This window comes from Pantherophis guttatus, chromosome 1 (assembly GCF_059756535.1).
Source record: "Pantherophis guttatus breed Tessera chromosome 1, ASM5975653v1, whole genome shotgun sequence".
In the NCBI taxonomy this organism is placed as follows: domain Eukaryota; kingdom Metazoa; phylum Chordata; class Lepidosauria; order Squamata; family Colubridae; genus Pantherophis; species Pantherophis guttatus.
In genome coordinates this window covers 306,742,813-306,766,470 of record NC_142063.1, presented here as the reverse complement: position 1 = coordinate 306,766,470, position 23,658 = coordinate 306,742,813, and the positions used below count along the sequence as shown (strand labels likewise).

At 35.0% G+C, this 23,658-nt stretch overlaps 2 protein-coding genes across 15 annotated transcripts in view; one reads left to right on the top strand and one right to left on the bottom strand.

Moving 5' to 3' along the window:
* Positions 1-23,658, bottom strand: part of MEA1 (male-enhanced antigen 1) — a 96,201-nt gene that overhangs the window by 23,584 nt on the left and 48,959 nt on the right. The window lies entirely within an intron of this gene.
* Positions 1-23,658, top strand: part of KLHDC3 (kelch domain containing 3) — a 50,309-nt gene that overhangs the window by 17,572 nt on the left and 9,079 nt on the right. For 7 of the 14 annotated variants that reach the window (XM_087888064.1, XM_034427570.3, XM_087888070.1 and 4 more), the window contains 8 exons: positions 945-1,199; positions 2,489-2,665; positions 6,222-6,337; positions 7,397-7,444; positions 7,533-7,604; positions 7,787-8,000; positions 8,267-8,353; positions 12,374-12,482. In XM_087888064.1, coding sequence (XP_087744190.1) covers positions 1,046-1,199; positions 2,489-2,665; positions 6,222-6,337; positions 7,397-7,444; positions 7,533-7,604; positions 7,787-8,000; positions 8,267-8,353; positions 12,374-12,482 — 977 coding nt within the window. In that variant the 5' untranslated portion in view covers positions 945-1,045. The remainder of the gene's footprint in view (positions 1-944; positions 1,200-2,488; positions 2,666-6,221; positions 6,338-7,396; positions 7,445-7,532; positions 7,605-7,786; positions 8,001-8,266; positions 8,354-12,373; positions 12,483-23,658) is intronic. The other 7 variants (XM_034427573.3, XM_087888075.1, XM_087888055.1 and 4 more) reach the window with 1 other exon arrangement.

Below are 23,658 nucleotides of genomic sequence, written 5' to 3'. Positions count from 1 at the left end.
ATTGTCAATTTCAAAAAAAGCAGGCACACCCATACATCTGTGTATTAACAATTCACCCGTGGAGGTGGTTAGTACTATCAAGTTTTTGGGTGTGCAGCTGATAAGGTTAGCTTGGTGGCTCACCAGTGAGACACTGGTAAAGCAGGCACAGCAACAGCTGCATTTTCTGTGTCTTATAAGAAGAGCATATCTTCATTCACTTATCCATACCATTTTTATAGAGGGACAGTTGAAAGCATCCTGTCATATTGTATTACTGTGTGGTTTGGAAGTATTACTGTTTTGGACAGGAAGGTTGTGCAGAGAGAGGTGAGCATGGCATAAAAGATTATTAGAAGTTCACTTCCTTCTATCCAGGACATGACATATAACCGATGCCTGGCCAGAATCTGCAATATTGTCAGGGATGCTGCACATCCTCTCCATGACCGGGTTTTCTTTGTTACCTTCTGGGAGGAATCTTCGCAATATCCAAAACAGAACAGCTAGATTCTGCAATAGCTTTGTATCATATAATATCAACCTTGTTAATTCTCAAAATACGTTTTTTCCACTATGTATTAAAAAAGGATTGTAATTAGTGTGTGTGTGTGTGTGTGTGCCATACACATATGGGAATAGGTATGGATATGGGTATATATATATTTTCTTTAGAGAGCGGACATCAGAATTTCATTTTTAATGTGTGCCAATGTGTTTACAGAACAAAGTGACAATAAAGGTTATCTTATAATCGTGTGTGATTATGGTATTATATGTATGTTACCATTTTGGTGTCATTATAGTTTGTGGTATATGCTGCTACCTTGGAGTGTAAATTGTTTTTAACTGACCCTAGTACTAATGAAAGAAATACATAATATTCAAAGCAATTGTTTAAAACCTTAACTTGTGTTACGTTTCAGACTGAATTTTAAACACTCTGGGTTTTTTTTAATCTGCAGATTTCTGTGGCTATGAACTAATATGATTGGCTAGCCTTATTGGCACTAAAATCTAATGCCCCCACCGATAACTTGGAAGGATTGAACACTCACAAAAGGGAATGTTACGGTGGACAGTTCATTTAGAAGGTGGGCCTCGAAGAGTAAACCACGCTGCTGTGGCTGTTGGACATAAAGTCTACTCTTTTGGTGGTTACTGTTCTGGTGAAGATTATGAAACTCTACGACAGATTGATGTTCATGTATTTAATGCAGGTGAGTTGAGGAATGTTAAGGTTTAGAGAAACAGGACTTAATTATGCTTTATTTAAAAAAAATTCAAATACATATGTTTATGTTTAGTGAATATTAATTTTAATTTAATATGTCAGCCATCAAACATAGATGAAGCTACTGAAAATTTTAAAATATTCAATTATGGTGATGAAGCAAAAGAATTTCTCATATTAAAATTTTTCCTCTATAGTAAAATTATATATTTGGGGGAAGCACATGTAAAACAATACCATGTTTTGGAGAAAAATGGAGTGCCAGTTATTAGTATATTGCAGGAGATCATTTACTGATTTTTAATATTATTAATTGTTTATTTGCCAATTTTGAACTGTGTAATACATCAGCTTTTATCTCAAGAAAGTCAAAGCTCTCCTTATTGTTTATTTAGTAAGAAATCTTAGATAACTTCATAAGAGAATCCTATGTAGTTTCCCATTATCTATATAATTCTGAGGTGCCAGTACTCTGCATATACCTTTTAGTTTATTTATTTATGAAATTTATTTGCCCTCCCCATCTCATATCTAATGATTCTGGGCAGCTTACATCATAAAAATATTAAAAAACAACAATTATAGAACACAGTGGATAAAACCATTAACAAATAAAGTAGTTGGTAGAATCCTAGCAACAGTACATAGTATATAGTACTGATAAACTGGTCCGAGATTAGTTTGTAGAGAATAGTGAGTTTGTCATGTTTATGGTACAACTGCTACCTAAAATGTGTGAAAAACTGACTGATACCATGGAAAATGCTACATATGGCATGGGTACAACTAAGGATAGTAATTTAGTCCACCCTAACCCTAAATTGAAATGATGGAACATGTTATTTTGTACTGTTCCCTCTACGCAGGTTCCTCTACCAGGAATTTTTATCACTCTTTTCCACTAACGAGTCTGGTCATTCCTACTTGTACTATTATAGTACAATTATACTGTAATTATAAGTATAGTATGTGATATATACTATAAATACACACACACACACACACACACACATATATATCATTATATAAATATACAATTATAGTATAATTATATAGTTCAGTTATAGTAAGTTGTAACTATCTGATCAATCTGGTTTAACTTCATGGATTACAGCTAAGTACTGCTAAAGTTTGTACAGTATGGTACACTATAATATCTCTTCCATTTTTTCTTACATACTTTTAGAATGTTACATATTTCTCTTTTTTATCTTAATTGTGATTTTTATTTTTGATCGATTGATTGATAGAACTTTCTGAGCTTTTTTCTAATAGTCTCTCTGCGTTGGACCAAACTACCACCAGTGTGGACGAACAGCAGGGACCATGTGAGAGAAGTTCCTTACATGAGATATGGGCATTCTGCGGTGCTGATTGATGACACTATCTACATCTGGGGAGGCCGTAATGATACTGAGGGAGCCTGCAATGTATTATATGCCTTTGACGTCAGTAAGTGTTGTTGTCCTGCTTCCATAACTTTCACTATCACATGCTTATAAAGGCAAATAGGCAGGGAGGACAAACGTTTAGGCCATTTATCTCTTACTGATATGATGTTAATGGAGTAATGATGGCACGTAGCAATGGCCATGATATTAAACTGAGTAAGCCAAGTGTGTTAACTATAAATGAAGAATTATTATTAATAATTACTACATTTATTATGCTTTTGAACTTTAATTATATACTTTAAATATTTATATTTTTACATGTAAACACTTCTAAATTATATACTCAGGTTATGTCAATGTGTTGCCCACTAATAATAAATATTAAATATATTATTTCTAAATTAAGCATTTAGGAAATATTTATTAATGTAATTGCTTTCCGTTCTATTTCATTTTTGTTCTTGTTATACAATCAGCTTCATTAGTATATTGAGGCAAGTAATGAACATTATTCTTATCATTACTGAAATTACTTTTCCTTCTAAGTTAAAATCAGCTTCATTGTTAGTGAGGCTAGTAGTAATAATGATGATGATTATAAACTAATGAGATTGAAACTATTTGTGCTTAAATTCATTTGAAACCAATGTTCTCTTTGTTTTTCTGTTCACTGCATAGTAATCTCTTTAGCTTGGCACAGTAGGATTCTATGCCTCCAAAATGCTAAATGCCTGCTTTTGGAAGCTCTAACAAATTGAGCTTTCTGTGAAGACAGCCTCAAGTACACTGGGTACAAATGGAGTAGCATGAGTTTGTGGAAGAAATGCACATGACACAGTAGCTAATGCATTCTTTGTATATATCAAGATGTGAATACCCTAGTATCAGAAAGAGGATAGACAAAATGAGCAAATAAGATATGTTAATATACAGTAGTGATTAAAAGTTGGTGAACCCTTTTGAATTTTCAATATCTCTGCATAAGTATGACTTGAATTATGATCTGTTCAAGTGCAAATGGGTCATACAGTAAGACAGTGATCCCAAACATGCAAGCAAGTTCAGAGCAGAACAGATGAAGATAAGGAAGATGAATATTTTGGAATGGTGAGGTCAAACTCCAGATTTAATTTACAGAACTATTATCTGAAATGAGCAGTTCATGCTGAAAATTCAAATGTTACTGAGTTAAAGATGTTTGTCATAGAGGAATGGGACAGAATTCCTACATGGTGAAGTGGGAGCCTGATAATCAAGTCTAAGGAACATTTGATTGCAGTTTTTGCTGCTAAAAAGTGGTGCAGTAAGTTGCTGAATCTAAGGGAGAACATTATTTTTTTCACACTGTCACAGATTGGATGACTTTATGAAATAAGTAAAACAAGCTTCAAACTTTGGGGCTTTTTTTTTCACTTGGACTACTCTTCTGTATCAATAAGATTCAAATGAAGCTCTGATAACATAAAAGTTTAGAAAAATCCAAAATATAGCAAATACCCTCCCAAAGAAGTAAGGTTAACAAATTATCTGAGCAAATTGTCCTAAGAAACAAACAAGAAAATGTATACCAAGTTGATCTTAGCAATTGGGTTTATTGTTTAATATGGAAGAGGGGAAATACGGAGAAATAAATATAAGAACTCAGTTAGAAAACTGGAAAGATACATTAGTTCCCACCATGGAAGAGTGGATGAGAAAGGTGATCGAATTAGCGTTGGTGGCAGTTTTGTTTCTACTTGGAAATCATTTCTGGACTTCCTGCTTAAAACTAAAAAAGTAACTTTGATTTTAGACTTTGATAGAATGAGTTTGTATTTATTATTTATTTTTATTTATTATTTTTTTTATGCTGCTCATTTCCCCTACAAAATGACTGGGCAGCTTTGTAATTTTAGAATTTTAGAAATGGCTTGAAATGTTGTGAAATGTAAAGCAAAAGGTTGAGGTTGTAATTTTTTTTTTTTTGCATTCTATTGCACTAAAGAAAATTGAAAGTCATTCTTTCTCATTTGTTCATTTTTCTCATTTTTCTAACTTAATTTATTCTATACTTTTATTTTTTAAGGAAACTATATAAACGATGTATTAAAAAGAAAAGAATCCAGTTAGAAAACTTGTGGGTAGCTTTTTTGTAAATGACTGTGGTATTGAGTTTACTGTAATGGGCTCCCAAAACAAATTTAATAAATAATAATAGTAATATTGAGAGTGCTGATATTTCTATGTTTTTTTGTAAGCAGCAGAAATAGTTTCACTATATTACATTAGATCTGAGATAATGTTCACAAGGAGTATTGCAAAGCAACATAGGAACTGTCACAGTTCAAAGTCCTGGGCAGCCTTGTACCTACCATTTCCTATCATCCCTGGAAAGCAAATGTATTAAGCCTACTCTTCTTGAGGGAAAATAAAATAAAATCCCATATGAGTCACTTCAGGCTAGACAAAGCCCTGAGCCTATTATGCAGGGCACTGTCCTTTGCTGGCTTACAAATGCCATCTAGATTAGATGTCACAGCTCTAATTTCATCTGTTGCACTTGGTAAAGATCCTTAGAGATAATACTCAACTGAATTTAGAAATCTAAATATGGTCAACTTATAACAACAATTGGGACCAGAATTTTTATTACTAAGCAAGGCGATGGTAAGTGAGTTGTTTACAATTTTATGACTTTTTTGCCAAAATTGTTAAGCGAATTATTGCAGTGGCTAAGTCTCAATCATGCAGTCATTAAGCAAACCTGGCTTTCCTCATTGACTTTGGATGTCAGAAAATGGCTGTCATGTTGCAAATGATAATCACATGACCCCGAGATGCTGCAGTTATTGTAAATACATGCCGGTTGCCAAGCAACCAAATTTTGATCAGAATGCTGGGTTTGTTGTAAATGCAAGGACCAGTTGTAAGTCATTTTTTCCAGTGCCGTTGCAACTTCAAACAGTCATTAAATGCATATACTCGCATAGAACAAGATTTGGTTTCCCATTATGAACTTTCATTGGGCTGGAGGACAAGTCTAGTTAGTCTGGTTGAATGGCTATGGTTGGAAGCCAAGTTACAGGAGACCTTTATGGGATAGAGTTTTTATAGGACAGTCTGTTGCTGCTTCCTGGACCAAGACTAAAAACTGACTGCCAACTATGTTGAAGGAATCTCTTAAGGATTATCTGTGCTTTGGGGGGGGGGAGGGATAAATGGGACTTTTCAGAACAGGTGTTGCCTTAAAATTTACACAATTTTCATTGCTGATATTCTCAGAATTATATGCACAGGATACTTTTCATTGGTGAAAAATGCCTCTTCTTCATTTAGTCATTTTCCAAAAGGATTCAAGCCTCTCTGTGATATAGTTTGTAATATTAATCTATGATAATATAATAATAAAGCCACATAACTAATGGATTTAGATAATTTTTATGAACTACTGTATAGCTTTGGCACATATATTGTTTGGTGTGCCTTATACAGACTTTACATGCAGAAAAAGATCGTATAATTTAATGATTTTCCCTCCAAGAGTTATGAACTTTTGTCACATATTCTTGAGCATGCCATTCTGTGACCACTAAATATAGTTGATATATCTCCACTTTTTTATTTTTATGTATTAGACATACACAAATGGTTCACTCCAAAAGTTTCTGGAATGGTTCCAGGAGCAAGGGATGGACATTCAGCATGTGTCTTGGGAAAGAGCATGTATATTTTTGGAGGATATGAGCAACTGGTAAGTTGTTCTAAAGTTTGTACCATTTATATGCAGATCTACTTGCTTTCAATATTTAAATACATCTTTGAAAAGTAAAGTCAGGGTTTTTTTTGTCAGTTGCTGATGATAGCCTAATGTTTCCACAGTCTGAAAATAATGCTAAATTGCTATTGAAGCTAGAAACAAAACTTACTAAATACAGTCAGATTTATTTCAAAACATGCAACTCGGAATAAAATAGTCCATACCTTGGCTTTGAGCTAAAATCTGTTTGTTAATATTTTTGCAAGCTGATCGTACTGAGAAACAGATGAATAACAGTAACAACGGATAACAGATAATTGGTTTCTCTATCAACATTTCAGGCATCTTTGTCTTTATTGGTCAGACTGTTTTAAATAAAGCCTATTAAGTCCTGTGGCTGTATCAAATATTAAGCCCATATCTATCAAATAATCTGTTGGACATTTCTGGTGCTTCTCATGACCGTATGTGGATCATAGTTACAGCTAGGTTTAGCAATAGCATTAAAGTTAGAACCGTTTTCAGTGAATCTGCAGAATTAACCTGCAGAATGCTGTAATGCCCTCTGAAGAAAACTTCAGAAACAAAGTAGTAATTTAAGATACTAATCTATAACTCCAAATACTTTGTCTTCTTTTATGGTAATTCTAAATTCCCCAAATCCATGGCAAGGACAGTCAAATTGTATCTTTTAAAAGTTAGTACTGATTCCTTTCAGAATATTTGGCTTGAGGTTTGGGAGGGGGGCTAACGTAATGAGTTCCATTAAACTTGCATTGCTGGAACAAGTTAGGTTCGGCTTTATTATTTTAAAAGGCAGTTGATTTAGATAAATCATTCAGAACCATGGCTATTAGTGACAATGGATTTAATATCCATTGCTTACTTTTGATGTCTGTAGAATGGAGATAGTTTTATGATGACAACTATGGTAAAGCCCATGCAGCTTGTAATTCTGTATTCATTTTGAGATTTGGATAATCTAACCACTGAACAGGTACTTTGTTTTTTACTCACTTCTTATAGTTCCCTGAATATATTCTAATTCCACAGGGAAATCTTGAAGAATTAAATTCAAGAGTTTTCTTGTCTGGGAACAAGGTAATCAATATCTCTTTAGGAATCCTAGATTCAGTTGGCAATTCTGTTTTGATATGTCAAGTAGTTTAATCACTGCTTTTTCTTTCAGGCTGATTGTTTTTCAAATGACATCCACAAACTTGACAGTAGCAACATGATGTGGAGTTTGATCTGCACTAAGGTCAGTATATATGCAAGGAATGTATTTTTTGCTCATTAAGCGATCCTATTTCTAGTTTAACCTCTGTCTGCTGTGGGTTAAAATCAACTGGAGTATGAATACTCTGATCCCATACCCTTCCACTTCTTTTATTCCAAAAATTAACTTTCCTTTGACTGCCTCTAACAGGAATTATTTTTCAGGGCACACCAGCTCGATGGAGAGATTTCCATTCAGCCACAATAATTGGGACAAAGATGTATGTGTTTGGGGGAAGAGCAGATCGCTTTGGGCCATTCCATTCCAACAATGAGATTTACTGTAACCGAATCAAAGTATTTGACACAGACACAAACTCTTGGCTGGATTCTCCTCCCACTCCTCTTCTCCCTGAAGGCAGACGAAGTCATTCAGCATGTAAGCTGTAACACTCTGTAGACTATATCTAAATGGTAGAGATCAAACAAATGTCTTCAGAAGGTCATATATTGTTCTGTGTTTTTTCTGTCTATATTTTTCTGTCTTTCTATAATTAGTCATGTGCATCTGTCAAGGGAAATGCCAAAAGCTCAACTGAGTCAAAAGAACAGTGAGGGGGGGGGGGAGAAATCAATTGCTTATCTTTCTGTCTATTGCCCCTGCTTTTGAAATTATTCTGACCTGTCTTTTCTCTGATTTTACAGTTGGCTACAATGGAGAATTATATATATTTGGTGGTTATAATGCACGCCTGAACAGACACTTCCATGACCTTTGGAAATTTGATCCAGGTATTAAACTCGCTCCTTTCATTGGTACTTTTATTATCATAATTATAATGATGCACTGAGCTGAATACAGGTAGTCCTCAACATACTAGCCCAATTGGTATCAGAATTTCTGTCATAAGTCATTGTAACTTGAGTCTAACCCAATTTTATGACAATTTTTATTGTGGTCATTAAGCAAATGACATGGTGGTTAAACAAATCACACCCAAATCATTAAGCAACTCCAACTTCCTCAATGGTTGTTTTTTATCAGAAATCAGCAAAAAATGTTGCAAATTGCAGTCACGTGACTGCAGGCCTCTGCAACCAGTTGTAAATGCAAGATGGTTGCCAGACACACAAATTGCAATCTTGTATCTGTGAAAATGGTGCAATGGTCATAGGTGCAAGTGCAGTTGATAAGCCCAAGACCATCATTACTTTGAACTATTGTTAAATGGTCACTTGTCAAGGACTACCTGTATACGTTGTATAAAATAAATGGGGGCATATAAATGTAGCTAGAGATTCCATCAGTATCAGCTGTTTATGATAAGTATCTGGAGACCAATTCAAATTATTATTATTATCATTCATATATGTGTCTTATTCCACAGTGTTCACATTGCACTACTGTAGTGAAATACAGCAACAGGGAATAACCATCTGCAGCATGCCCTAAGGATTCTTTGAATGTGCAGAAGGGATGTTTTAAAATAACAAGTTTTTGTTAAATGATGTGATCTGTTAAAATGGAATTTGCACAGATGGAATATGATTCACGGCTCCTACAAGTTCAGTCTATAATTAACTCAAAATTAATTATAAAAATTCATGTCTGAGAAAAACATAGGAAAAATATATATTGGGATGAATGCATAGTAAAAACATACAAGAGAAAATTATCAATTTTCTCAATTTCAATTGTTGTGGATTTGGGGAGTGTTAAAACTGGATCAATATAAATGTGCAGATCCCAATTATGCATTACAATGGCAGATTGTGCAGTGAACAAGAGTGCTTATTGCTGGTTATTGTCTGCAGGTTGGACAAAATAGGTAAGATGGCAGTCACAGCATCACAAAGTCAAGTGTGCAGTGTCAGTATACATTGCTATGACTGATAGGAATCTAGGGCATATTGAATTTACTGGCTGTAAATTTTTATAGATTCTACTCCAGTAACAGCAGTGTCAGTTTGCAGATCACGTGATTGCATCAAGGATATTTCTGAATGGGAATCAAAATTGTGGAGGTTTAGGCATTATTATTATTATTATTATTATTATTATTATTATTATTATTATTATTATTATTATTATTATTCAATTTATATGCTGCCTTTCTCCGAAGACTCAGTTGGCTTACAATGTATTTAAAAAAAACATTATAAAACATTTTAAAATTAAAACATTAAAACCCATTCACACCATTCATGGCCGGATCTCACAAGATCGCAACAGCGAGATCAACGGCCCCAGGCCTGCCGGAAAAGCCAGGTCTTCACCGCTTTTCGGAAGGCCAATAGGGTGGGGGTGGTCCGGACCTCAGGAGGTAACTGGTTCCAGAGAGCTGGGGCAGCCACAGAGAAGGCCCTCCTCCGCGGGCCCGCCAGCCGGCATAATAAGGCAATAGTCTCATCTGCATTGTACTTTTGATGGATAAATTAGCTGGATGAATTATGTGATTCTAGCTCTATATTAAGAACTTTTTATATGTGATTGTTCTATGATGGCAGAGAGATATCATCCGTTCATTGATTTGAAAACGGGAAAAGGGGGATTCTAAATTTATTCAGGAAATATGTTCTTATTTGATTAGGTTAATATTCCAGCAGTTCAGATTTTTTCAAGAAGCTTATTTCTTTTGTGAGGGTTAAAGTCCAAAACCAAGCTGATGTTCAGTTGATTACTTTTTTCACATGATCTTTCCCATCCTCATGTTTTTCCTGAGTCTTTTAACCATGGAAACACTGCAACCCATTCTAAAAAGCCTTCTTAGTCTGAACAGAAGGACCTAGCACGGGCCTCTGTAATCATGTTAAATCTTTAAGATGTCTTTTTCTCTGAGGAACATTGGCCGTGTATTGATATTTAATGTATTAAATTGAATAGTAGGTGGAGATATAGTTTCGGTTCCTGCTTAGGCAGACATTCAATAAATTAAGACTTGATGCATATAATGCTACTTTTTAGCCTCAGTCGGTTGAATAAAAAGAAAGGCAAAAAAGTACTTTTCTTCTCTATGCATTCATTTTAAGTTTCTAAATTTTGTTCAGAAAAGCATCCACAAGCCTCTTGGATTCCCACCCCTCTCAGTGGCTGTTCCTGAAACAGACTTTTCTATTTAGCTTTTCCCATGTCCCAAGAGACATACGCACGCAAACTTGGAAAGAGACAGAACAGGAGGCAAAGGATTAAATATTCCTGTTCTTCCCATTCTTTTCTCTGTTTATCTAAATATGCATAGCTTTAATTTGGTGTGCTTAAGGAGTAGGAATACAATGAAATGAATGTTATCCTAAAAACAATGAATGTTACTATTTAGGGATTGAGCCAATAATTTCTAATTATAGCTGAGCCAGTGAGACAGAATATAGAAAACTGATCAGTATCAGTAAAAAAGCTCACAATGATTTATAATCCCAAAATATGTAACTTAATTACTATATCATAATGTTCTTTTTTTCCAGAGATTTAAGTTCATAACAATCTCAGTACTGTATATTAAACCAACTTAAAAATAATTGCATTAAAGAGGACAATTAACTGCCAAAAACTTAGGAAAATAAAACTTTAGTCTACTTAACATAGTAAACACCAAGCAAATATTGCTGAACTGAGAATTCTATAATTTAGGGGCAACTATGTAAAATACAGTTATTTTTTACTTTTTGAAGATATATAAGAAGAGATAAGCAATGGTAGAGTTAATATTTTTTCATTATCTGTTTTTTTTTAATTAGGCATAATTTAGGTGATTTAGTGTCCTTAAAGTAGAGTAATAACAATTGCATGAACAGAACTTCATGCAATTAGCGGTAAGACATTAACATCAGTAAAATAATTTCGTTGGATTCAGTTATGATCTGTCTGATCCATTATCCTAAAACCCCATAGCCAAAATTTTTCATATCTCAGTTGTTTCTTGGAATAAATTCTTGAAATAAATAGAGTTTTCTGTTTCCTTTGTTCTCCTTCCCTTGCCATATTCAAAAAATAGCAAGAAAAAAAGTTATTTTCTTTTGATAATGAAATCAATTGATGATTGGAGGCAAAATAACTTCCATACAGCTGTTTTTCTTCTGAATTTGCACATTTCTTCCCTCAAAGGAAGAGTAACAGGCTTCTCTGGCTTCTACACTTCATGTATTTACCAAGAGGTGGCACTGTATCTACATGTTTTCTTCAAGAAACTATATATTATAAGCCTATTTTTTGAAAATTTTGAAAGAAGCTGTGTGGATTCTTATTTACAAATTCTCTTTTACCCTCCAAAGCAATTGATGTTTCAAGGATCCTTATGTTGTAAAGATCTATCTAAAATGAATTTGGGGCTAAATGATTTGGAATCTTTGAACTGTGCTATCTGTGACTTCCCAAGGAAATTTATAGGAGCTTGCAGTACTTTATTTGAAGATATGTAATACAGTGTTAGTTTACACCAGCTTCTAAGAAACTGAAGGTATGAAATCTGAATACATTTTCTAAAGATGTTTAGCCCATACCAAGACTATACAATTGTGCATCTATCAATAAACTATCATCAGAGAACTAAAGCTCACAAACAAGCTTTAACAAGCTTACAAGATCCCGTTTTCTGTGAAATTTACAAGGGATCTGGAATCTAGCTATCCTAAAATAAGTTATTCTGATTAAGAAATGAGTAAGTAAAAAGTGGAAGGAAAGATGAGATGCTTAAGCTTTTGGTTTAGTTTCTATGTAAAACATAAACTCCCTACAATTTGAGTTTGTCCCTTTGACTTATCTATAATAAAAAACTTTGCAATATTTGTATTTCATGGTTTATGTGTTTTCTCCAGTCTCTTTTACCTGGAAGAAAATTGAACCCAAAGGGAAAGGGCCATGTCCTCGCCGTAGACAATGCTGCTGTAGGGTAGGGGACAAGATCATCCTCTTTGGTGGCACCAGGTAAATAATATTTCATATTGTCTTTATTAATGTTCTGTTTCATCTGTATATTTGAATAAAATGTTTCCTAGTCTTAAATAATGTAAAATTTGTGTGTGGGGGTTTTTCTATGAAGACCAAAAAAAAAGCTGAATCATATAAACATTATTAATCATTCTAAAGCCTCTATTGAGTCTCTATCGTACTGTGGTTCTGAACCCTAGATATCCTAATGCATTCAAACTTCTAAGCATATCTACCTACCTACCTACCTACCTATCTTTGAACCAGTTGTTCCTAACTTCATATCCTCCAGATGTTTTACACTGTATTTCCCATCTTGAAATAGCTGAGTTGGATGGAAACAGTAGTTGTGAGGATCAAGAGAACATTGCAATTAGGAAGAGTGTTTCCTGATGACTTCAGGAACCCCCTAGATGTCATTTTTAGTAGCTAATTCTTTGTGAAATAATAATTGTTCAAATACCTCTGGGATACTGTATATCAGAGACAGAATTAAAATATCACTGTGATTGAGTGATGGAAAACCTCTCCTGAAATGCCAAGATTTATAGACAAACTGAACATTTTAAAAATTTATTCAGATATAGCTTCATTCTGTTAATCAAGTTGTTTGGAATTATTTGCTTTTTACATTGTGATCCTGTAGCACACATTGTCTTGCTTTTATGTGAGGCAATATTGGGGGAGGGGGGAGAAGGAAAGCGTTCACACCCTAAAATGCAGTTATCAATATACTATTACATCGGGACACAATATTTTACTCGGCCTACTGGTCAGAACTAATATGAATGCCACACTAGGGATAAATACAGTATTTAAAATAATTTGGTTATCTTCTGTTGTAAAATAGTGTCCATAGCTTTGTCTTGAGTCATTTCTTAGGCAAATAGGCAATTTCTTCAAGATGATCTTCCTGTGTTTGAGCTCACAACTTAACCTTTTAAATGTCTCTTTATTCTTGAATTTTACTGAAAAGGTCAAGTGATTCCAGTCATTCAAGATGCGCTGAATAAGATAATGGACTCTCATATAGAGTACATGCTTGATGCTACTCTTATATCAGCAGACACCTTATTTCCTACATTGTGGACTGATTTTGAAAGTTGGGTTAGCATTTTTGGTTCTGTGCTAGAGTATTTAAACTAAAGCAAATAACTGTTATTTGCAAAATGGGGGCTTGTGGCTGCTCTGTTTTTCTATTACTTTTTTTCCCTCCTTACCTTATCACACATCCCAGATCCTGAATTCAGACAAATCCTTGCTTAGAACTGTTTCAAACTAACTATTTATTTGATTTCTATAGTTGCCAATCTCAATAAACGAGACTAGTAGAAAAAAAAATCAAGCAATCTTTGACAAACCCAGTCTTAATCCAATTTAGTGAGTTTCTGGTTATTGCATGATACCTGTTTAAAAACAAACTAATGGTCTTGATTTTTTCCAATTTATATAAGCAGTGTGCTCTAAATTCTTCACTCAAACTGTCCAGTCTCTGGGCTCATCATTCTGTCCTCCCATACCAAGAAACTGTCTAAGTGCATATGTGTTTCCGTTTGCATGTGTGTATACATAAGTATATGGCTGGAATTATTGTGAAATCACCTGGTTCTAAAAATGGCACCATTAGTATATTGGTTCCCTCCTGTAATTGCTTTTCATATTTTTGAAAACAGCCATATTCATATACTATATGCTGAAAATGGATGCTAGCAATTTTTTTGTTTTTTTATATGTCATGGAATCCAGTGCATGGTTATCAGTATAAGAAATGTATTTCAAGAGGCAAGACATAGTCCTTTTTATAACATATCTTCTGTTGTTCAATTAGAGATAGAATTGATTGGCTATGGTTTTCTAATACTATTTTAGAGTTTTGAGTTAACAGAATGTCAATTTCAGGTTGGTGTGCATGTGGATTAAGACCTGGAAATGGAATGAAAATAATGCTGTATGGAAGAACCCAGGATATGGGCCAGAATTATTTTACCACATTTTTTTCTTTGTATTTCAAAAAAACAATGATCCTTTCAAATGAAATTCATTTTGCTTTTCTAATTTTTTTGGTAACTTTTTATTTTATTTTATTTAAAATATGTATATAGCTGCCCATTCTCATCTCCATTTAAAAAAAATAATTAATTGTGCTTGTACATTGTTAATACTTGCAACTTATCATGGTTTACACTAAGCCATTTAGATAATAGAATATAATTAAAACCATAAATAGTAACATAAAACATGCTTACTCTTAAAGAATAAGCAAGTACAAATATTATAGATTGCTGCAGCTATCAAGCAACACTAATTGTTGAATACCCTGTGGAAAAGTTTTCCTTTGGAAAACTTTGGAAAGGAATTCGCACCAACCCAGGTCAGGTTCACCAAAGAGAAGCACCATCTCTCTCCCTATTCCCTACTCATTTCTTACCCTTTGTATCTGGAAAACACTCAGCATCCCCTACCAGAAAAAATATGCAGGATGGATCATTCCTATCTCATTTCTAAGCCATTTTGGTATACTTGTAAACCACCCAGAGTCACACAACTGTAAATGGCAGTATAAAAATTTGGCAAATATATAAGTGAGAAGGGGTCTAAATCAGGGGTGAAATGTTTGAGTAGGTAGTGATGGCGGCGGGCAGTTCGGAGAACCGGTAGCAAAAATCCCTGCCCCCGCCCCCGATGCCCAGCTGAGCCGCGTGATCATCAGACCCTTTTTTTTCCTTTTAAATGGCTCTGACGAGCCAAGTTCTGACAATCCAGTTGAGTTGCCTGCTAATCAGGCAACTCAGCTTGGATTGTTGGATCCATTTAAAAGAAAAAAAGTTTCTTTTTCTCTCCCCCCCCCCCCCCGCCTCCAGCTTGCTTACCTTAGCTGCTGGTCACAACGCCTGCCTTGCTTCGCTTGCTCTAATACCTGCAATCCATTGCATCAGCAAGCAACTGAATCTTCCTGCCTGCAATCAAGCTCATCGGTGAGCATCTCTGTCTGCGACTTATGGACTTCAACTCCCAGTAAAGCTGGCTGACGAGTTCTGGGAGTTGAAGTCCACAAGTCTTAATGTTGCCAAGGTTGGAGACCCCTGTTCTATTGGGTAAGTTTTTCCCCCTTTGGGAGCTTTAAAAAAATAGTTAATTGGGGTTTTTTTTAGTTGTTCTTTTTTTAGACCTAGCCATTTAAAGTTTAGGAAGTTTTAAATTTAGCTGCTTTTATATAAAAATAAAATAAAATAATATTTGTGCAGCTTTCTGAGATTTAGTGTGTTTCTGTAATGTTTCATTCTAACTACACAAACACACAAATCTCACAAAGCTGTATGTGGAATTTTGTGTGTGTAAAGTGTGAAAGTTGGTTTTTTGGGTTTTTTGTGGCTGTGTGAGGTTCCTGCTTGTTGCGGGGCCATTTTGGGTCTAGCACAGCTGCTTTTACATTGTGTGTGTGTGTGTAAAGTGTGAAAGTTGTTTTTTGGGGCTTTTTGTGGCTGTGTGAGGTTCCTGCTTGTTGCGGGGCCATTTTGGGTCTAGCACAGCTGCTTTTACATTGTGGGTGAGCCAGTTGTGTTGTGTTGTGTTTTGTAGGTTAAAAAAGGGCAAAGAAGTGACATTGACTTGGCCACGCCCACCCAGTCACCTTACCACCAAGCCCCACTCACTAATTAAGCCACGCCCAGAGAACCGGTAGCAAAAAATTTTAGATTTCACCCCTGGTCTAAATGCCAAAAAGAGCATTTGGAATCCACCCCAGAAACTATTAGCCAATGCAGCACCTGCAGTATATCTGTGTCATGGTTATAATGGTTCTTACTGTCAGCATATGGGAACTACATTCTGCAAGATTTGCAGCTTATAAGTAATATGCCAAGCAGCAATTCCATGTCAAGGGCATTGTGATAGTTTTCCCGAGTGGTGATTTATTTATTTATAAAAATTATTTTATCTCAGAATAACTCTGAGCAGCTTATAATTATAAATGTCTGTTGCCGGAAATTCCTATTTCAAGGAAGGATACAGCTGGCAAACTAGCCAAAACTAGCTATTTTTCAACCTCCTTGTACTTGGACTTAATTTTCATAAATGTTAATCATACCTATATCTCATGGAGCATTTCCTATTAATAGATAATAGCAGTACACTTTTGAAAATTTTGGCTAGTATGCCATAAGTATAGCTTGAATCCACTTCTACGCCATACACATTCATGCTATTCTATACAATCTAGAACAGTGATGGTGAACCTTTTTGACACCGAGTGCCCAAACCGGAAGGCCCTTGGTGGCGCAGTGGACTAAAGTGCTGTTCATTAGGCACTTAGCTGCCAGCTCCTGCAATTACTGCAAGTTCAAATCTCACCAGGCTCAAGGTTGACTCAGCCTTCCATCCTTCCGAGGTAGGTAAAATGAGGACCCGGATTGTGGGGGTAATAAGCTGACTTTGTATAAAAAAACGCCGCTTGTGGGGGGAGGGCGAAAGCCCTACTAAGCAGGTATATACAAAAGTATGAAGGCTATTGCTTAACGCATTGTAAGCCGCCCTGAGTCTCCTGAGAAGGGCGGCATATAAATCGAACCAATAAATAAATAAATAATGCATGCGCCGGCCACCTGATCTTTTGGTTTCCTGCGCGCCGGCCAGCTGGTCTTTGTATGCACCGGAGCATGCGTGCACCAGAAACCAGAAGAGCAGCTGGTGACAGCGCACGTGCCCACAGAGAGGCTCTGTGTGCCACCTCTGGCATGCATGCCATATGTTCGCCATCACGGATCTAGGATCTCAAACCTAAAGAGTATCTTGCAATCCAGTCTAACGTTGCCCATCCCCATCCACTAGGAGATGAACACGGTGCTCTGAATCATATTTAAGAATACCTACACAAATTGGGGAAATCTCTACTTCATAAAAGTAAAATGCAAAATTCAGGATAAGTTTTTTTTACTCACTCCATATATTTTCTTTTACTCCTTTCTTTAGAGTACTTCTTAGTACTTCATTCTAATCTGACAGGAAGAAAACATTAATTCCTGGAAAAAGAGAGGACCGTTTTCAAAGTACAAATGGGCAATGAAGATAAAGATATGTGGGAAAGAGAAGGTGGTGTTAAATTGCTAAAAAAGCTATGTGGGCTGCAGGGTACTCATAGGTAATATAAACAGTAGATATCTGTATTCTTGTCTTATTTCCTGTGTTGACATTTTTCTCTTTTTGGTGAATGCTTTTGCCTGCCTGGAGCTTTTCACACAACTTGCACATTTCCCATCACTGTCGGGAATAGGTTTCATTCCAGCTCTAATGGAACCAAAGAGTCTCATTCCAGCCTTATTTTATGATATCCGTGTGTTGTAGTGGTTTAAAGTACTGCTTTTCAAATACAGGTAATCCTCAATTTAGAACAGTTCATTTAGTCACCGCTCAAAGTTAGACCAGTAAAAAATGGAACTTATGACTGTTTTTCACAGTTATGACCTTTACAGCATCCTCATGATCATATGATCAAATTTCAGATGCTTGGCAACTGGTTCATATTTATGATTTGCTGAGTCCCAAGGTCACATGATCTTCTTTTGCGACCTTCTGACAAGCAAAGTCAATGGGGAAATCAGATTCACTTAACAACCAGGTTACTAACTTACCAACTGCAGTGATTCACTTAACTGTGGCAAGGAAGGTTGTAAAATGGGGCAAAACATGTCTCACTTAACAGCATAAATTTTGGGCTCAATTGTGGTTATATGTTGAGGACTATCTGTATACACATAGATGCTTTTTAAAAAATCCTAAGGAAACAATTAACAAAATACCTATAGAAGGATCTTAACAACATTTATTATTTATTGTTTGCTGCTGCAGATTTTAGTCTCATTTCTCAGAATTTGTGAGAAGGAGGTATTTTTATTCTTTTCTAAAGAAATGATGAACATTTATTTTCACATTTATATCTGGCAGTATTATCTAATCTAGGAAACATCATTGGGTCACAAAGGAAAGTTTTACTCTCATCTCAGATTTTATATAAGGGTGCCAAGACAAAAAGCAGAAGAAGCTAAGCTGATTAAGGACAGTAGCAGTTGTTACAGTACTTTATATATATTATATATGCTATATGTAATGAAACATAACTTAATATCATATTTATAGTGCCTTTCACTATTGTCCATATTAGGTACATGAATTAATAAGTGCCCGTTGCAGTCATGAATAGCATTCCATAAAGCGACACTGGAGAACAATATTTTCCAAGAACAAAAGATTGAGACTTGAAAGACAACTATTTTCTGATTCTAGAATTATATATATACCAGTATCTACTATATTATAAATAATTTAGAAAGGCACAATCAAGAAATACGTTAGGCTGCATAAGTATAATAATAGTTGTAATCTGCAACTATAAAACAGAATCTTACCTGAAAGACAGAATTACTTTTGACTTTCTAACCAAATTTATATTTAATCGACGCATCTAACTCGATAAAAGCCTAGAGCAGGATTTCCTGCTTTCTAGCAAAGCTAAATAGCGCGGCACAGCTGATCCCCCCTTGCTGTTCTACTGACCTTCCCAAGCCTCCTTTTGGCATGTGCTGTGCATATGCGCATGCGCAGTACACACCAAAAGGAGACTTGGGAAGGTAAGTAGAAGCGAGGGGGGGGATCAGCTGTGCCACGTGATTTAGCTTCACAGCAGCACAGCTGATCATTGGAAATACTGGTTTGGAGGAACCGGTAGCTTTTTTTTAATGCCAGTTCGCCCAAACCGGTAGTTTTTTATCACTACCAGTTCACACAAACCGGAGTAAGCCAGTAGCATTTCACTAAATGAAAGAACACAAAAAAACCCAACCAACTTGATAGCGATCACATAACACACTGACAAATGTCCTCCTCTCAGCTTTAATATGTGACATCAAAAACTGAATCCTGCTGTGATCTGATTGGCTCATTGCCAAAACAAGATGACACTTGATTGGCTCTCTAAATACTCATGTTCATTGGCTACAATCAGATGAAGGAAAGCTACCTGATATCAACCTAAGCAAGTTGTGCTTCCTTTTTCTGGTTATTTGGCTATAACTTTTGATAGAATACAGATAATTGAACAACCTTTGTTGCATTACATTCTTTATTAAATTATCTTTCAATTGATATATAATTTTATGATACTACTCCAAAAAAAGTGGTATTATTAGCCATCAAACTTCAAAAATACACTTTTCCCAAAAGGTTTCTACAATTTTAGCCACTACTGTAGTACTGCCTGAAGACCCTTCTACAAGAGAATGTATATCGAAAGTATGTGATAAAGCTTGGGAGGGTGGGGGTTAAGTAGAAGTATGCTGCTACTACACACTTACCCAGTAATTTAACTGGAATCATAGAGCTCAGATACAAACATCAGTGTTATTAGTACAAATGTTTATTATTACTAGGTTCAAGATGTTCATAAAAACTGATTGCCAGTAATTTAAAATTAATCAACTAATTTTCTTTATCTTAATTTATTCTTAATTGCCCTCAGCTCTTTCCTTCTTCTGTGGCCATACTCTACTATCCAGGGTTGGAAGGCAAATAGCTGATTTGATGAAATGATCCATTGATAATGATTCTTTTAAAATTGATTGTTCATATTATTTAGACCTTGTTAAATCATAAGATCAAAAATAACAGGAAGGTTATCTAGTCAAATATCTATTCCTGAAGCACAGTGGATTAGCTCTTAGCATGCCTTTCTCATGCACATTAATTTACATTTATGTATATGGGTTACTGTAATTAATACTAGTGTATTATTAATTAATTATTAATAGTGTATTAAATTAGAGAAAAGCTGCTGCAAATTTGTAGACCTTGAAAAAGTTTCTCACACAGGAAATGCTTCTGAGAAGTAGAGCTATGTAATAAATGCAATATCTAATTATATCAGTTATATTAATTTACATGTATAGTCTTGAGAAGTACCTTCATTGTAGTAAAAGCTAATCAAATATGAAGTACAGTTATAGTAAATATATTTTTCTTTAAAGTATATATTTTTTCATATAATTATTCATAAACAATCACTTCATGAACTAGATAATTAAAGTTTGTATATTATTGTTATAAACAATAAGAATAGACTTCTTGTATCTGTATTTCAGCTTCCTAACAAAATAATTATAGTTATTTAATAATAGTGATAATGTTGATAAAAAAAAGAAATGGAAAATAAGATAACTAGAAAAAGTGAACAGATAAAACACTATATCAAAGAGATGGAATATTAGAATACTAATTTGAAGAGTTTATTTTGATTACCAGTTTTGTTTCTCTGAACATTAATGCATATGAAATGTTTCTTACTATTTTTCAGTGCATGCTGCAATTTTCCATATCATTTGTTGATTTGATAGGACTGTTTATTGTGCAGTATCGGATAAGTGGCTTAGAAGAAGGGGGTTGGAGAGCTGGACTCACTTCCTCTGAATAGCTATCAAGTAGGCTCTGGAGCTGGCTAGACTGATAAGATGTTTTCCAGGAAGTTGTTGTAAAAGAAGAGGTTCCTGTGTATTGTATTGTCCTGAAAGTGACAGGTCACCAGGAAGTGAGGGGCAAGAGTAAAGCAGTAGATAAAACCTCAGCATAGTGTAAGGATTAAAGTACTGATGGAAAAATTACATCCAGCTAGTCTTTGGTTCCCTTATAAAATGGAACAGTAGCATGAAAATGGGGAGGGACCTCTCTCAGTGTTATTCAGACTTAAAGAAATCCTTATTTCTCTTCACCTGCATTTCACATATAGTTTTACAGCTCTATATGCCCACACATTTCTTTTGTTCAGCTAGAGTAAATCAAATAAAACAGAGATTTTAAGGCAGAATAAAAACATTAAAATTTGTTTATAAGAAATAATAGTGGAATAAAAATGGGAAATGGTTTTAGGAATTTATCATCTTCATCTCAGGGTGCGGGAAATGCTTTGCAGTGTTTTTATTGGATTACCACAGGGACAGACAGAGCCAAAGTACAGTAGGATCTACCAGTATTTATTGCATATCTTCTAGTCAAAATATCATAGCAAGTAAATTGATTTAAAGAAAATGCTGTGGTTTCCATTGTTAAAATCAGCGATCAACACCATTTATTAATATTAATTAATTGAACACTTTTATTGAATCTCTGTGTGGCTTTGGTAGTCACTTTGAAAGTTTTGTCAGACCTAGAATAATTCCAGATATAGATACAATATATGTCCAGGATAGACCCCTTTAGTGCAATAAATTATTTTACAGCTCCCTTTTCTGTACTTTGCTCTGATTAATATACCCATTGTTTTAATGAAAAAAAATAGACCTCATAATTTCAAAGTCTGCATAAAACTGAGGTCTATATCATGTTATCCAAAGAGTAAAAAGCTATTACAAATATGAGTTCTTTTTCTATTGCAGACCCCATAAATAAATATAACTTCCATGAGTCTTGAAAAATATGTTTATATTTGTATAGAAACTTTTATTGAAGCTTTGCCGTGGTTGAATTTCTAGCTGGAAAAAATTAGAAAAGTTAATCATTGCTATCTCTCATCTTTCCATTTGCCAGTGAAAGAAAAGCTTGGTATCACTGTAAAAGTTTACAGTATCCTTATTAGAACAGAATGAAATGGATTGTGCATTCACTTTTTAAACAGAAAATAAGTTTCCATAGAGATAGTGGGAATTTCATTTTCAGGATATCAGTTTTACGGTATATGGAATATTAAACAGCAAAAACATTTGAGGTACATGGTGTTGGTAAATGTGGATTATTGGAGGGCATGTTTATTAAATTCTTCCAGAATAAATTCTGAGTGTGATTGAGTTCAGAATGTAGTCAAAATTTTTCCATTTTAAAATGCTATAAATTAATTGAAAAAAAGGAAAAAGAATTGTAGTTATAATACTGAAAAACAAACAAAACCCGAATTTCAATGAATGTTGCATTCTTGCATTTACTGTCTGTAAAATACTTTACTGCTTTGTCTTGCTGATAGTCTTACAAACTGTCACTCAGAACAAGCAGTGTGAAGCTTGCCTCAGTGTACGGCTGATAAGAATAGATGCCCTAAAACAGCCCCCCCCCCACTTGCACAAGGGCAAGCATGTGCACGTGAAGCTGCAGTAGCGCAAGCAAAGAGCGCTTGTGTATGACGCTCCATTCACAGGTGCACATGCATGCCGCTTGCACAAATGGAGCTATTAGCACACTCACATGTTCCCCCCCATGCCGCTAGCTGGAAAGGTTAGAGGTTGCTGCCCTAAAATATTCCTCACTGAGGGTCACTCACCCAGGCAGCCTGATCTTGCTCTTCAGAAATCAATTTGGTCTTCAAACCCTAATATCTCTTAGCCCTGAAAACATAGGTCTGTAAAATACTGGTAGTCTTCATCTTACAACCATTTGTTTAGTGACCATGTTACAATGGCACTCAAAAAATTGACTTATTCCTCGCACGTATGAGTGTCCCAGCATCCCCACAATCAGGTGATCAAAATTTGGGCACTTGGCAACCAGCATGTATTACGATGGTTGCAGCATCCTGGAGTCATGTGATCGCCATTTGAGACCTTCCTGTCTTCCAGCAAGCAAAATCAACGGGGGAAGCCCGATTTACTTAACACCCCCATGATTCTCTTAACTGCAGTGATTCGCTTAATAACCATGGCAAAAAAAAGTCATAAAATTGGGCATGATTTATTTAACAACTGCTATGTGTGGCAACCAAACTTTTGGTCTCAGTTGTGGTCATAAGGATTACTTTTATGTTTTATGTTACAAATTGCCTTTTACCCCCCTAACAAAGATAGGAAACTCATTATGGTTTCCTAAATTGTGGTTACAAAATAAGATTAGATTATTCTGCCTAGAAAGCAAAAAATTGTGATAGTTTTTGCAAAGTTTTTTTTTAAAATGCACAAGTATATAACTTCTTTTGCAAGAAGTATCAATTTTGTCAAAGCTGAAGCTATAAGGAAAATGGAAATATGTTGGTATTATTACAGTACTATGTTTTTTCTTCTCAGAGTAAGAATGATTTAAAGCTTCTGTGCTTTCATTTTCTGGTGAAATAATGAGAATTTTTACTGATGCATATCTCTTATCCACGACCTAAAACTAGGTAGTTCTGCTATTAAAGTAAATCTTTATCTACCTTAAATTTAAAGTTAAC